The sequence below is a fragment of the Triplophysa dalaica genome, chromosome 11 (genome assembly GCF_015846415.1).
Source record: "Triplophysa dalaica isolate WHDGS20190420 chromosome 11, ASM1584641v1, whole genome shotgun sequence".
Taxonomy (NCBI): domain Eukaryota; kingdom Metazoa; phylum Chordata; class Actinopteri; order Cypriniformes; family Nemacheilidae; genus Triplophysa; species Triplophysa dalaica.
Genome location: NC_079552.1, coordinates 20069942 through 20086115, shown reverse-complemented (window position 1 = coordinate 20086115; position 16174 = coordinate 20069942). Strand labels below are relative to the sequence as shown.

Genomic DNA, 16174 nt, shown 5'->3' with positions numbered 1-16174 from the left:
AATTTAAAATATTTTAGTCGAAAAAAGCGATACAACCTTATATAATTTATGTAACATATAACCAAGTTTATAACATGCATTTTATTTTACATTTAATTTAGGCTTAGTTTGACGCCGTAACTTTCATGGGAAGGAACGGCAAAACACTTTTCCTTAAATAAATAATTAGCTATAAACGAAAATCTGTCATAATTTACTCACCCCTTGATTGTTCCAAAGCTATAAATGTCTTTGTTCTGCTAAACACAAAGGAAAAATTTTGAAGAATGTCAGTAACCAAACAGATCTCTACCCCCATTGACTCTCATGGCAGTAAATAGGGAATGAGATCTGTTTTTGTATTGACATTCTTCCATATATCTTCCTTTGTGTTTAGGAAATACATTTATACAGCTTTGGAACAACCTGGGTGAGTAAAAGAAGACAGAATTTTCATTTTTAATCAATAACTTTTTCAATAACTGGTTTCAGACAAATTAAGAAAATACATATGATTTAAGTAGCCTACAAAAAGGGGTGGATTTGTTTAATAGTATAGGCTATATAATATTATACTCACCAAGTCACTGAAGATATCTTATATATTTTCATCATGACGCTTTATGAAACAAACCATAATAAACCTTATTTGATCAATTTTGTAATATGTGTAGTATGAGCATGTGAAACATATGATTTGGACAGTGTTGACAGGAGGAATAAGACACCAAAGAGGCGCTATAATCCGGTACCTCTACAGCTCTCTCTTGTCGCATCTTTGCTGAGCTCAGATGATGCTGATGCTGCCCCTGCACGAGCTGTAAAACCAGGGGCTCCTGCTGAGTCATGGGCTGTTGGGGTGCATTACTGAAGTACAGACACACCATGAGATAGATTATATGCCGGGGTCCTTCAAGTGAGGCACTGCAGCATGAAATAGCCTTTCTCAATATTTACATAAGGAGAGGAACCGTATGTGTAGGAGTGGCTAGCTACATCGCAATGATCGCTGCGGCTTTTTTGGTCTTACTAAGACCCTTAAGTATTCAGTGTGTATTATTGCTATTATTGCTTTTAATTGGAACTGTCGCTACAATCTTGTTTCTCTGTTGCTGGCATCGGAAGCTGCGCAATGAGAAAATCCCCATAAAATCGGTGTTTACGAGGCGTTCAAGGAGCCGTGGTGAGTCGCATCGGCTTTCTTTCATTGCGTTCACCTTACATATGTGTTTTGTGGCATGTCAGCTCTATAGCCTGCATGCAGTATGTAGACGAGCGGTATTTACACGTTAAATTACACATTTTCATTTATTCTTCCCTTCTTATAGGTTTCGGTGGCATGTCGTATTATGCACTAGAGTGATGCGTTGACATTGTCAGCTTTTGTGTGCATGCCTATTTCTTTTTCAAGAGCAGTTAAAGTTATTTCTTCAACAGCATCTCTAAGACACAATGTGACTGAATGCATGTGGGGTTTGTTTCAATCATTCCCATTTGTTCTAGAAGCTGCTCTCCGGACGCATCACTTTCGCTCCGAGGTAAATCTCTTTCTCTTGCTCGCTTGTCAAGGTCATAGAAAGAGGCAAGGTTGTAATAGCAAACCTTTTAAAATAATCAGATTGTGACAAGCCGTGATGTTGTGTTTTCTTTGGACTGATATTTGGTCACTTAGGAAAACAGTGAGTGACGCATTTCGCATGTGTGCGGCGGCGGCCCGATAAATAATTCAGGCAAAAACTGTAGACTACTTATAAATAGCTGTTGCCACGAGGTGAAGCTTTGAGGAATATAAAAACCAAAGTAAACATGGAACAAATTGGAGAGAAACAGCAATAATATTTAGAGCTAATAAGTATAATGATGTTTGATTATATTATGGTTATTGTTTGATAGGTCTGTCGTCACAGTCCTCGTCATGTAAGAAGATACACGCGCGCGCGTGTTTGCGAAGAGAAAATCGTTGAGATCCCGGAGAGCGCGCCGGACGCGTGCCCAACTGTGAGGAGGCGCAAAGTCAAGAAACGAGTCCAGCCGGAGTTTTATCACTCTGTTCAGCTCACACCAACACGCAAACCAGTACGTACATCCCAACCTATAGGACTACTGTACACAAAGATGCTGATTTTGGACGCACTTATCCCGAAATATTTTGTAGGCCTATATGTACAGCATCAAATTAGAGATGTGACACCTGTGAAACCTTAGCAATGTTTTAGCATAATACGTTTTTTAAAAAGTCAATGGAGTCAATCAGTTTAACAATCACATGACAAAAAATTAAATTACATATCTGTTAAAAGTAAGCGTTTTTATAATTACACTATAGTCAGACTGCTTTAGACAGAACATTTTACATTTTGGGTGTGCCCAAATTCCACCATCTAGTCAAATGCAAAAAAACTTCCTCAACGTTTTTTCTCTTTATATCCATTTTCACTTATGAAATAGCTTACATGTTGCTTGCAATATGGAGAGATACCATCTGATGTTTACTTGAAGAATGTTTGTGAAGAAAAGATATGAAGAATAGATTTTTCTTTCAAAAATACATGCTTGTAATTTTTAAGTAAAGGTCACATCATCTGCATATATACCACACCTGAAACATTTTTGGCAACATAGCGGTTTACTAACTTTTTTTGTTTATGATTTTGGTTTGGTTTACATTGTTTTGGTTCAGTCAGATTGTATTTAATTTGTCTATAAAACCACTGCGGATGATGTCAAAAAGAAGTTCCAGAAGAACTTCCTCCCTTTCAGTTCTTGAACCCTCAACAAAGTTTGTAACACAAAATATAAACAACATAATTTTTATGACCAAATGAAACTAATAACTATTAACTTTAAGATTAAATTATATATCTAAGATAAAAAAACATACACAAAAACTGAAACCAGAAGTGCTTCTGTTCTGGACCAGTTTTTCATCATGTGAAGTGATCTGTATCAGATCATATTTTATAAGCAGAAATACAGATATCCAGGCAATTCCAAAGCATTTTTAAGCTCTCTTGCAACTGTACTTATTATTAATAAATCAGGCTATAAATTATATTATTGTGTTAAATTACTGAGGTTGCCACTATTTTATTTCACACTGTTGTGGAATAAACAACAAATGTTGGTTCACATTTTTTTTTAACTCAACGAATCATTGGGTAGGGTAAAATCTTATATGACCCTGGATCACAAAACCAGTATTAAGTAGCCTGAGAACATTTGTAGTAATAGAGATGGAGATGGTGGTCTAGTGGGTTAAACCACTGAACTGGTAAATCAAAGGTTGCTGGTTCGATCCCAGCAGGCACCACCAGTGTGTCCTTGAGCAAGACTTTTTACTCCATGCTGCTCCAGGGGGATTGTCCCTGTAAGTTGCTTTGAATAAAAGCATCTGCCAAATGACTAAATGTATTGTAGTAATAGCCAAAAATACATTGTATGGGTCAAAATGAAATTCATTAGGATATCAAGTTAAGTGAAGTGAAAGTGACCTACAGTTGTGTTCAAAATTATTCAACCCCCACTGAAATTGATTGTTTTGGTCGGTTTGACATTGATTATGATCATTCAGTCATCCTGCTTACAATTAAATCAAAGAGGCACGTGTAGGTCAGACAAATATAACATAACATTTATAAGTCTTTTCTGAGCTCACATCATTATCAGTTTTATTCAACCCCCAAGTGACATTCAATCTTAGTACTTAGTACAACATCCTTTTACAGTTATAACAGCTTTTAAACGTGAAGCATAGCTTGACACAAGTGTCTTGCAGCGATCTACGGGTATCTTCGCCCATTCATCATGGGCAAAAGCCTCCAGTTCAGTCACATTCTTAGGCTTGCGCACTGCAACTGCTTTCTTTAAGTCCCACCAGAGGTTCTCAATCGGATTTAAGTCTGGTGACTGCGATGGCCACTTCAAAATGTTCCAGCCTTTAATCTGCAACCATGCTCTAGTGGACTTGGAGGTATGCTTGGGATCATTGTCCTGTTGAAAGGTCCAACGTCTTCCAAGCCTCAGGTTTGTGACGGACTGCATCACATTTTCATCCAATATATCCTGGTACTGAAGAGAATTCATGGTACCTTGCACACGCTGAAGCTTCCCAGTACCTGCAGAAGCAAAACAGCCCCAAAGCATGATTGACCCCCCGTCATGCTTCACATGAGGCAAGGTGTTCTTTTCTTCATAGGCCTTGTTCTTCCTCCTCCAAACATAGCGTTGATCCATGGGCCCAAACAGTTCTAATTTTGCAAACAGTTCTAAATAACTCTTCTTATTCTTTGGGGACAGCAAGGGGGTGCGCCTGGGAGTTCTGGCATGGAGGCCTTCATTACGCAGGGTGCGCCGTATTGTCTGAGCAGAAACTTCAGTACCCACATCTGACAAATCTTTTCTCAGTTCCTCAGCAGTCACACGGGGACTTTTCTCCACTCTGCGCTTCAGGTAGCGCACAGCAGTCGAAGTCAGCATCTTCTTTCTGCCACGACCAGGTAGCGTTTCAGCAGTGCCCTTTGCCTTGAATTTGCGAATGATGCTTCCTATGGTGTCTCTTGGTATGTTTAACATCTTTGCAATCTTCTTATAGTCATTGCCCTTCCTGTGAAGAGTAATCACCTGTTCTCTTGTCTTCCTGGACCATTCTCTTGACCTCACCATGTTTGTAACCACACCAGTAAATGTCTAGAAGGTGCTGAGTATCACAGTCATTTTAAAGCTGCCTAATTGGTGCTTATTAGGCTTTATTGCTGCTCCCTAATATCCACAGGTGTTTTCAAAACCTGATTGAAAACACTTCATTGAACCTCTGTTCTTCAGAGTGGTAGTCTTTAAGGGGTTGAACAATTATGTCAATGAAGAATTCACAAAAGAAACATTTACTACTGTATTACAAAACTAATTGATGTCATTTTAGTTGCATATGGTTCTTTAAGAAGTCCTTGTAGGATTTCATTCTGAATACAATTACAGATGTACACTAAATTCCCTAAAATCATTTACAGCATTGGGGGTTGAATAATTTTGAACACAACTGTACTTGTCAGGTATGGTGACTAATACCCGAAATGTGAGCACTGCTTTTAACCCATCCAGTGAGTAGTGAACACACGCACAGCAAGTGGCGAACACACCTACACCCGGAGCAATGGGCAGCTATCACTGCAACGCCCGGGAAGCAAGTAGGGGTAAGGTGCCTTGCTCAAGGGCACCTCAATCGTTACCCACCGGCCCTGAGGATCGAACCGGCAACCTTCTGGTCACGAGTCCGATTCTCTAATCATCTGGCAATCTCATATTAATCTTGAGTGACTATACAGTAGTATTGAATACGTCGATTCTTCAAAGAGTACTTCGTTTGATCAAATTTATAAAAGAGTGATACAGCTGTACGATTATTTCCGGAAAATCACGACCTGCTGGAGGGGGGAGTAGTGGGAAGAGTGGGATGGAACTACAGCACGAGCAAGCAACACATCATCACATTAATCCCTTCCTGTTTTGTACATTATGCTAGTTCAGGCAGATTGCCAACAAAACACAGACGTATGACTTAGTTTGACTTACAGTGTGCAGTTTATGTCCGGCTTCTTTTAGCACTGGGACACGTTATTTATAATTCTGGATACCTGTGTCGTCACTTTCCAAAACAAGTTGGAGTGCTGGGGGAGTGTATCAACTACGTCAAATGTCCAACTTGTTTTTAACAAGTTAATCATGTTAAGCATGAGAAGCCAGCACATTTAACAGTGTTAAGAAGTCTTAATGCATAACATAGCATGATACCCTATCTTTATCACTAAAAAAGCTATTTTCTCAATGTTTTGATTTTGTTGCACCCGCAGATTCCAGAGTTTTAAAAAGTTGTATCTCGACCAAATATTGTCCTACCTAACAAACTATATATCAATAGAAAGCTTATTTATTCGTTGTTCATATGATGTGAAAATCTCAATTTCGAAAAACTGACCCTTAAAGGAGACATTCAGATTTCGCTCCGGTTGTGATGTCCAAAGCGGATTTTATTATTATGTTACCGCCCCTTATTCTACACAGTTCCACCCACCGCGCTCCGCCATTGTTGTTTTCACAAGCGACAGCGATGTACATGAGTGACACCATGGCTAAAGTTCCTGGACAACATGCAATGTAGTTGCTGCACAGATTCCAAACCTAGGAGGAGACAGTAGTGGATTTATTTTAGTTTTAGTGGAATTCCTCAGACAGAAACTTAAGTAAAAACCTGCTTGTTTGCGCGAATCACTTCAAACCGGAGTGCTTTTCAAACCTAAAACAGCACAAGCAGGATTATCTTCAAAGTTATTCCTCAAGAGGGATCGAGACCGATAGAACGAGACAAAACTGCCGATGTGAGTAATATTTATCAACAGTCTGAATTGACGTAAATGTACCGTATATATAGGAGGATAACGTTGCCATATGATAGCGAAGGGAGCTTAGTCAGTCACAGGCTTAATAGAACATTCAAAGCCAGTATTAAACTGACTGTATATAAGTGCAGATGGACACTCAGAGTTTAACAGTGTAATTGTTAATACATTATGTTCGTTAATATGTTTAGCTGCGGCAAGCTGTTTGTTTTGCTAATGAACAGGGGCGAACACTGCAGGTTAGTTTCATTTTAAATGTCTCTAATCATTCGTGCTTAGGCTGAAAAATCATTCACAGCTTACTAGTAATGCTTTCATGTTTTCAACGTTATAACTTGTCTACGACAAGCGCTAAAATCCACGTTATTTTGCTGAGATCTAAGGTGCGCAATCCGTGGATCCTGTGACAGATTTTTGTCTCCGGACAAATGATTTGAGACATTAAAGACAAAACTAACCGCAGAGGAATTCAGGAAACATAATTTAGCTAAACAATTCCCATGGCAGTACTACGCGTGTGTTGTATTGACAAGCTGGACGGAAGGGGGGTGGGGTGCGCTGTAACTCACTATCATTTAAGTAGACATGCACTAAAACGAGTTGCTGTGAGCAGAGATGTTTTTGACGAGGCAAGAAGGATTTTGTTTACGCTGCCATTGGGTGTTTTTAAGCAAAATATTTTCCAGACATTTCATGAAGACCCTATTAAATCATACTAACTTGCTTAAAGTGGTCTTATGAGGAGACCTTTAAGACTGGTTTTGTTGTCCAGGGACATTGGTCACATATGTTGTAAAATCACCCTAAACGTAAAAAATCACTGTAAAACTGAATCTAATTGTTTTGCTTACTATTTCTAGGTTTGAGAAATTACAGTTGATTTAATTTGTGTCTATTTTTCCTTCAATTACCTTATGCATTTGTAAAAATGTTTAACATACACACCAGATATTGATTTTAATATCTACACTTTTAAAAGAAAAGAGCAATTGTTTTTGTTAAAACAGAAGGTCTGGCACCAAGCTCTTATGACCAGCAGGAAAGTTATAATAATAATAATAATAATTCATTAAATTTATATAGCGCTTTTCTGCCTGGGCACTCAAAGTGCTTTTACATGGAAAGGGGGAAATCTCCTCAACCACCATCAATGCAGGAAAGTAATAATAATAAAGTGATCAAAGCACCCTTGTAACTGAAATTTATATTTGGAAAGCAGGATGTGGATGAGAGTAGCATTACATATGTGGATTTTACAAAGTGATCCTTTTCTAAAAATAGGACATTTAGAAGGAAGCAGCCTTGACAAAGCGGCAGTGAACAGTGTATTACAACTGTTTAACTTTTGCTGGGATTGTGACTTGACTTTGTAAGATCAAATAGGACCATGTCACTGCATTTTTGAGAGCTCAAGGAGGGCTGATATTGTCTAGCAGTGCTAAAAAATATCATATTAGCTACAATGTGGCAATGTTTATTTTTTGTAATGCCCATGCAGGATGTGCAGATATGAATTGCAAATGCCGCAATCATATAATATGACTGTAGTGCTTTTCTTTTTGTAATGCACACTGTGAAGCCATCTGTACTAGAGCACATGCTGTGTGTGTTACAGAACCTCAAAGCCAAGTGACTGCTTGCCTTGCACCTGTTAACTTACATTCATACTTCAAGATAGCTGTCAGTCACACTGTGGGTTGGGGGGGGGGGCAGGGCTAGTTGTCTCATTGACTATTGGTTGTCAATGATTGACTTCTGTACAGACAAATACTTCTTCAAATAGACAAAAATATTTGGACTTTTGAGAATTTTACACAATATAGCCTGTACAATTCAATTGAACTATGGATGTAGAATTACTTTGTTGTATTATTTTATTGTTTTCCCTTGCTGTCTGTGACTGGAAGAAATAACCTGTGACCCATTTTTGGGATGCCACCCATTGGAAATCTCTGGCATTGATTGCTTGTTGCAGAACAAAGAGATGTTTGCAATAAAAATAAACTTTTGAGAATTGCCTGAATATTAACGGCAATTGTCGGAATGATTTTATATATAAAAACAGGATTTAAAAAAGCAGCAAAAGCAGTAATTCACCTATGGCAAGTGAAGAAGCGCTGTTTTTATTTTGTTTGGGTGATAACAGCAGACAAAAGCATCACAAAATCTTCTACCAGAGAGGCGCTGTAACACCACATCACAGAGATTCAGGGATTCCAGGGTATCTGAATGGATTGTGGCTTCTGTCTCTGGATTTGGTTCGCTTGCATCAGTGGACGGTGACTGTGGGTTTGTGTGCGCATCTGCACTCTCTCTCTCTCTCTCTCTCTCTCTCTATCTGGGGAATTTGACATCTTTTCATGCTTTCAATCCAACCGGGAGACACAAGACGGGATACCGTAAGAAGGGTGCGGTTCAACCAAAAATGACATCGCCGAATGTCAATGGCAAGTGGAAGCAGAATATCTGTCCATGCGTTTGAGATGTACGCGGCGGTGAGTGTTTGCTTGTCCTGGCGGGGGAGCCACATGCAATTCTCCTTGACGGGTTTTATATCTTTATTGTTTCCTTAGTCATTTGAGTTTGTGCGCAAAAATCAATGCGTTCTTTAATCTGAGCGCAGAAATGGTGAGAGCACGTAGCTTTCGTTAACACTGCTGTTTTTATTTGCCGGGTTGTTGATGCATACGTGTTATTGTTTTTTATTGCTTGTCTATTGTCTCCGTTCACAGAGCTCCGGGTCCGGAAACGCGTCTCTGCGCTGCTCTATGTCTTCCTCGGCGGATTTCTCAGACGATGAGGACTACAGCGCGAAATCCGGCACGCTGTCGCCGGCACCGGGTGACACGTTACCGTGGAATTTACCCAGACACGAGCGCTCGAAGCGGAAGATCCACGGAGGATCCGTGCTTGACCCTGCCGAGAGAGCGGTGCTCAGAATTGCGGGTAGGAATTCAGCATAGCCTACTCCTGTAATGAATTCATAAACATCTGTTCGTTGATCTCGGCGGGAGATATGGTGTCATTTAGATATTTGATCATATGGCATCATATATAATAGGCCTAAAGCAAACAATAATGTTCAACTTAGTTTTTGGGGGGATTTGGGGAATTTCTTGAGAATAAAATGTAGGCTATTATTGTAAAATGAACCGTACGTGCAGGTGCCTTTGTGTCCTATTCACATCTGGGATTGGATGACTCGTCATTATCATCACCATCATGAGAAAACAACAGTTGGTGGGAAGTGTATTGTGCTGCCTTTTGGTGTTGTTATGGATATGTCAGTAATGGCTTATGGCTGAAGGATGAATCAGCATCAGTGATAATGCAATCTAGTGTCTGCATGCTTTCCAGTCAGGTTTTGGAATGACAGGCCATTTCTATATTTCTGTCTACTTTTAGTTAAGATGTTTCTTAAATTATTTGAATGATGACAATATACTTAAATATCACATGTGGTTCCTTACTGTACATTGGAGTCGGTAAACATAGCCTACATATAATCTAACAAATATTGAGCTAACGCATTTTGGATGTTGATCTAAAATTTTATTTTGATTAGCCTCTGGTTAAGAATTTAATGTTAATGACACTGATTCAATTGGTCCAACTGAGCGCCGTCGTCAAACGTGGAGCGCGTTTGGGCCAGGCGCTAGGACCACGGAGAGCACTTGACTGTGTCAGAAACACATGGCACCAGTGACTCTCGTGCGCCTCAAAAATAGAGGATGACTATGCATGACACATTTTTCCTGTCACATATATATATATTAATAAATACACATAATTGTAGCTGAATGTTGACACAGTCTCAAAAAGGATAAATCATATTGTTATAGAATTTGTAGAATAAACATTTAAGTCATATCATGCAAACATAATTATTGTAAAGGGGCCAGGGTGGGATAGATGGCTGAGATAAATAGAGGCGGCTGGGAGTGTCACATCTTTCACCGGCTACACGGGTGTGATTTACGGCAGTAACGGCGGAGGAAGTCTGGCTTATTGGCCGGTTTATGGATATGGGAGGGGAAGCAGGGGCGTCGCCTTTCAGTCAGACAGGCAGGCAGGCAGAGCTCCAGTTCACTCGCGCGCCTGCTAAATGTCCAGCACCGGCAATGGCCCGTTATGGAGCGGCTGCGTATATGCTCGCTGACGAATTGGAGTATCTTCAAGCGTATGAGGACGTGCTGGAGAAATATAAAGGTAAATAATGAATTCGCGTTGGTCTCTTTTTGGTTATACAGTGAATAATTGTTTGTGAAATAATCCTATGGGTGCAACGGTCAGTTCAGTTCAGCGGCCACAATACAGTGTTTCACTGATTCATACATTGTTTCCATTACACTGTTGTAGGAGTAGCACTTCACTGACCTTTATCTATCTATCTATCTATCTATCTATCTATCTATCTATCTATCTATCTATCTATCTATCTATCTATCTATCTATCTATCTATCTATCTATCTATCTATCTATCTATTCTATCTATCTATCTATCTATCTATCTGTGATAAGGTCCTCCAGTATTCTGTTGTGTTTTCATATCCATCGTGACCGCTATTAATGCATCTCCCCTCATGCACTTACAGCCATTTGCAGCACAGTATTAGTTCTGATGGATTATTATAGACAGGATCTTTCTGTCTCACTGGGATGCAAATGTGCAGCAATATCCAAATGCACACAGAAATGTATTTCGCCTTACATAGATGAGCTTTAGCGCTTGAAGCGGATGGGACCTGTCTGTTGTTTATGATGAAGCAAAGGAGCTGTTGAGTATCATAAGCTAACTATTGCTAAAAGATCAGCAGTGTGTATGTGTGTCTGTGAATAAGTCATATGATGAAGGCTTTTTTGATTATGTGACTTTTGCTTTCTGGAGGCGATAAACTTGATATATAAGCAGATTTGTTGATTTTCTACAGTACAATGTTTTTCGGTACTATTTATGTGTCTATACAATCACATTGTATTTTGTGAATTTAAATACAAGCACATAATCACCGTAACACTAGTGGGTTGACAAAAACTCAAAAAGAAGCAACCGTTCTTTATCTTCTGGAACCTGTCTAGGTGTACATCTTGGGTTTTTGTTCTGTCAGTCATGACTGTTTCACTTCAGGGCAGAGGTTATCACAGATAGTTTATTAGTCACTGTATTGGCATAATTTTAATGTATTAACTTACTTACTGTTAAATAATAACAGTATAACAATGATGTTTGTGCTGTGAAATGGTTAAAAATTATGATGACGTCCTAGGGGTTAACATTTGCATAAAGTTTGTTATGTTATGTTTGTAATGTTATTTTACAAAGTAAATGATTAGAGCACTATCTGAAAGGAATTATTCATAAACAAATCTTTTTTGCTTTCAGGGAGATTTTCAGCTTAACTCATAATGGCCTCACTTGTTTACCAAGCAGTTGCATTTACTATCTGAAATGTGTATGTACAATTCTTATAATATTGACCCATGAATATTAATTAGGCCGTGTCACAGTTAGTCGCATCTCAGCAATAGGGGATTAGTTGACACCGTACATCATTTCATTTTTAAACAGTTAGCAGTCGATTCTGCTGGGTACTGAAGTCATTGTTTTTTAGTGACTGAATACAGCTGGCTACAATTTTTTCTTTCCATTGTGTCGAGAACTCTAAAGATGTATTGACTCATTTTCCAAACGTGAGGTAGAGGAATTGTTGTCATAATTAAGTTGTTAGAATGATTATTCACTGAATGGTTGTTTTACCGTTGCATTTGTTATGTGCATTAAGAATAAGCATTTTACTTAATATGCTTTCCATAAATTGATAACCAAGATTGCAATGCGTTCTGTTTGTTTGAATACAGTTTTAGTTCATGACTTAAACCGTGTGACCATGCCTCCTATTTAATCACAATGGAAGCTGTGATGCACATCTCTGAATATTCTTGCTCTAGAAACTAAAAATAATTAATAAAAAAAAAACATCAAAGCTATACATCATGTTAATCATATTTAAAATCAATCCCAATGTACAGTGAGTAGTCTGTTTGGTCAGTTTGCAGTTTTATGGACAGTGGGAACTACGAACAATGATAAAATGGATATTTGTTGGAGGCATTCCTGGACATGAGGTCTAATACAGAAACACTGCTGTAGCTGTTCTCAGGACAAAAGACTTGTCTGTCTGGGTTTTTGTTTCTTATGCTAAATGTCTCTCTTCAGCCTTTTAGGAAAAATTCATGCTAGATGTATATTATTAATATATTATGGAATACTAGCTCAGAGGGTTTTTTGATTCAATTACATTTTATTTTAATATATAAAGCGCTTTTCACAATTTTCATTGTTGCAAATCAACTTAACATACATCCTAATAATAAAAAAATACTAGGGAAAAATTAAAGAGAATATACGGTATTTAGATACGTTGTTTTATTGCAAGTTTTTCTCTATGAAATATATACTGATGTCAGTGGATTGTCAGAAACTATAAATTTTCAATCGTAGTATATTTTTGTGACCTAAATCTTTGACCACTATTTAATTATCATGTGATATTGATAAATGCTGCCTTTTGGTTGGAAGCATATAGCACATTACACCACTGCACATTTATAAAACAATATTCAGAAAAAAATATTCAGTAAACACTCAAATTAAACAACAACCTTTCAAATTAGAAATGCACAGCAAGTTTAGAGTATTTTTGGCTCAGTTATTCAGGTAATACTTTACAGTAAGGTGCTATTCGTTACCACTAGTAAATGCCTTAGCTAACATTAGCTAAGAATGAACAATTTTGTTTTTCAGCATTTATTAATCCTTGTTAATGTAAGTTCATGTCAATACAGTTCCCTTACTGTTGGTCCCTCAACGTTGTGTCGAACCAACAGATGGTGTTTGTTTTCAGAACCTATCATCTTCTGACTGGCTTTAAAAAGGCCAATGAACTTGGCGAATGAAATTTTCATGCCGGAGTCCGCCCGGATATCCGGGTATAAAAGGAGACAGCGTGGTGCATTCATTGGATAGCAGTTTGCGTAGTTGGAGCCTTCTGTGAATTTGGTTAGAAATGTAACGTTAGGTTACACATTAGCACCAATCACAGTTTTCGCACAGCATCAGTATTATCTGGAGACCTCTTGTGATTTATAAATCACCTCCCCACATCAGTATTTCATGTGACGCATTTGCACAGGATGATTTTACTCAAATTTATTGACTTATTTCCAGGATGTTTTGGCAAGGATCTGCGTATAGTTTGTATAGCCTATAGTTGAATTGCATTTAATGATATAGGACCATACCTGTTGAGACCAGTGATCACCACGATCGCGTGTCTCAAATGTTACGAGAGTTTCCATGTTAAACAACTGTTATGCGCGAACCAGGGGGTGGGGCTAGAGAAGTAGTGGTTGATATTTTTCTGTGGAGCCGGTGTATAGGTGCATTCCAGAACCTGGTGTTCGCTAGGCCTGGTGTCAATAACATATGAAATCTCAGTAACAAGGGCGTTTTCAGTTCTGACACTTAAAAGATGTTCGCGTAAATACGATACCCTCTTATATAACAAAAGATTGTCTTAAAATTGTGATCTTAATTCATGCCTCCTTTAACACATAATGCGTTGCATCCATCCAACAGTCTTTAAATCAGAGGTTTAAAAATTTCGTATGAAGACAAACAGCATTCAGACCATGCATTCACTATCTTCCTGCGTCCGAAGCTCACGATCGCTGTTTGTTGGGTGTATTATACTTTCTCTTGTTCTGCTGATTAACTTACACACGCCCAGGAACAAAAACTGCCATAACAGCAGGTAAACGTAAATAATATGACGCGTCAACGCACTTCACTCGTGTCTACATATTTTAGTTGTCGACTTAATCGACGACGTCAACGCATCGCCTCTCATGGAGAAGACCCGCAAAATCGCTCGATCAGGAATGCGCTGTCCTTCCTACAAGAGAGACTTGAGAGTAATCTCTCCCCTTCCACAATGAAAGTGTATGTAGTTGCCATTGTCACTGGTAAGTCTCTGGGACTGCACGACCTGATCATCAGGTTCCTAAGGGGAGCGAGAAAGCTGAAGCTGCCTCGTCCACACTCTGTACCGTCTTGGGACCTTGATGTTGTCCTCTAAGCAGCTCCTTGTCTGTTTTGGGGGTCAGCAGAAGGGGAGGGGTGTCTCCAAACAGCGATTGGCACACTGGATCGTGGACGCCGTCGCTACGGCGTACCGGTCCCAAGATCGCCCTTGCCCGCTGGCAGTAAGGGGACACTCCTCAGTGTGCTATTTCCGCCCCCTTATAGGCATTCCATCCATCACTAAGCACTTCCTGGTCGCGGGCCTGGCAGGCAGCCCTGGCTCCTTAGGCCGGGTATCAACTGAGTTATCTAGCGCATAGCTCTAGACGGACCTAGTGGCCCACAGGGGGACCTACACCTCAGGGTACTCCATTCAGTCCACACATTCCTACCATGAGTTCTCCCCTGCCGGCGAGACCATGTTGGCTCCCTACGGTAGGAAGTGGTCTCCGTAGCACATTTCCTCAGTGAGGAAATTGCGCTTCCCCATTGGCCCTTACGGTTCCGGGTGGCTTCTCGCCGTTAGAGAAACAAGGTCTACGCCACCTTTCCAAAGCTCTGGGAACCCCTACATCTCCACTTTATGGTTACAATTTCGCCCTATCGCTGGCCCTGAGATGCCCAGGCCAGTCTGCGTCGCTTCCCTAGAGATTGTGTGTAAAGTGTTACCATTATTCATTATTAATAAAAGGAATGTCATTTGGTTTTAATTAGAGGTGCATCGATTGACCGGTCAGAAACCCAAATCGGACGGTTTTCGCATGATCGGCCGTGACCAGTGACCGGTCGGTCAGTCTCAAGTCTTGCCGATTCGAAGCCGATCGTATGTTGCCAGCGACGCGGGCAATAACGTCAAATACGCAAGAAAACGTTCAAGACGGCTGTGTTTCACGGCTCATTTACGCTTGTGACTGCGTGGTTCCAACAAACTAAAACAAACTAAAACAAATATAAATTCCATTCAACCCGATTAATTGTATTATGTTAAAACTATGGTCATTTCACTGAGGTAAAATGACATTCAAAACGACTTGAAAAAAATTAATAAATCAACCAAGATTTGTGATATATATCTGATTGAGTTCTTTACTAACATAAAAAAGAGCAATTAGATATGCATATTTAGAGTACAATTCACTCATATGATTTTTAACTTTTTATGAAGTGGCAGCTAAAATCAACCAACCTTTTGGTTTTACATTTCAGAAAATAATTAAAAAAACAATGATAGTCTCACAACAGAAACAGACAAGAATAAAGTTGAAGTGTTTTATAGTTATCTTAGACTTTTGTGAGAGTACAAAAATGATTAAGTGATTAATTTTAGTTATATTTTATTATTTATACTTATTTCAGTCACAGAGTTCTTCAATTTAAGAGTTGTTTGGGCAAGAGAAGATTCTGTAATTTAATGCAGGTTGTAGCACTGTATTCAGGGAAAGTGTAATGTTCAATAATTTATGTAAAGATAATACAAAATATGAAAAAATGTCTATTGAAGAAAATGTTTTTTTATATACTGTCAATTATTGTTTGTGGATATATGTGGAAAGGGGGGCGTGGTCTAGCGCGGTCTGCGGCAGAGGGGCGTGTCGGGAGTATGACGGTGAGTAAGCAGATCAACGCTAGAGTGAAATCACCTGCTTCTTGTTCTAGTAATTGGCGAGGAGACGCATTTAAGGCACGACAAAGGAGAAGAGAGGGGAGAGAGAAACCAGG

General features: G+C 39.2%; 1 protein-coding gene across 4 annotated transcripts in view; it reads left to right on the top strand.

The window, feature by feature from the left end:
• The first annotated feature begins 796 nt into the window (after positions 1–796).
• dst (dystonin) overlaps positions 797–16174 on the top strand; it is a 171242-nt gene continuing 155864 nt past the window's right edge. For 2 of the 4 annotated variants that reach the window (XM_056760086.1, XM_056760084.1), the window contains exons 1-4: positions 800–1162; positions 1483–1517; positions 1873–2055; positions 9104–9317. In XM_056760086.1, the coding sequence (XP_056616064.1) occupies positions 982–1162; positions 1483–1517; positions 1873–2055; positions 9104–9317 (613 nt within the window). In that variant the 5' untranslated portion in view covers positions 800–981. Of the gene's footprint in view, positions 1163–1482; positions 1518–1872; positions 2056–9103; positions 9318–16174 lie in introns of all 4 variants that reach the window. The other 2 variants (XM_056760083.1, XM_056760085.1) reach the window with 2 other exon arrangements.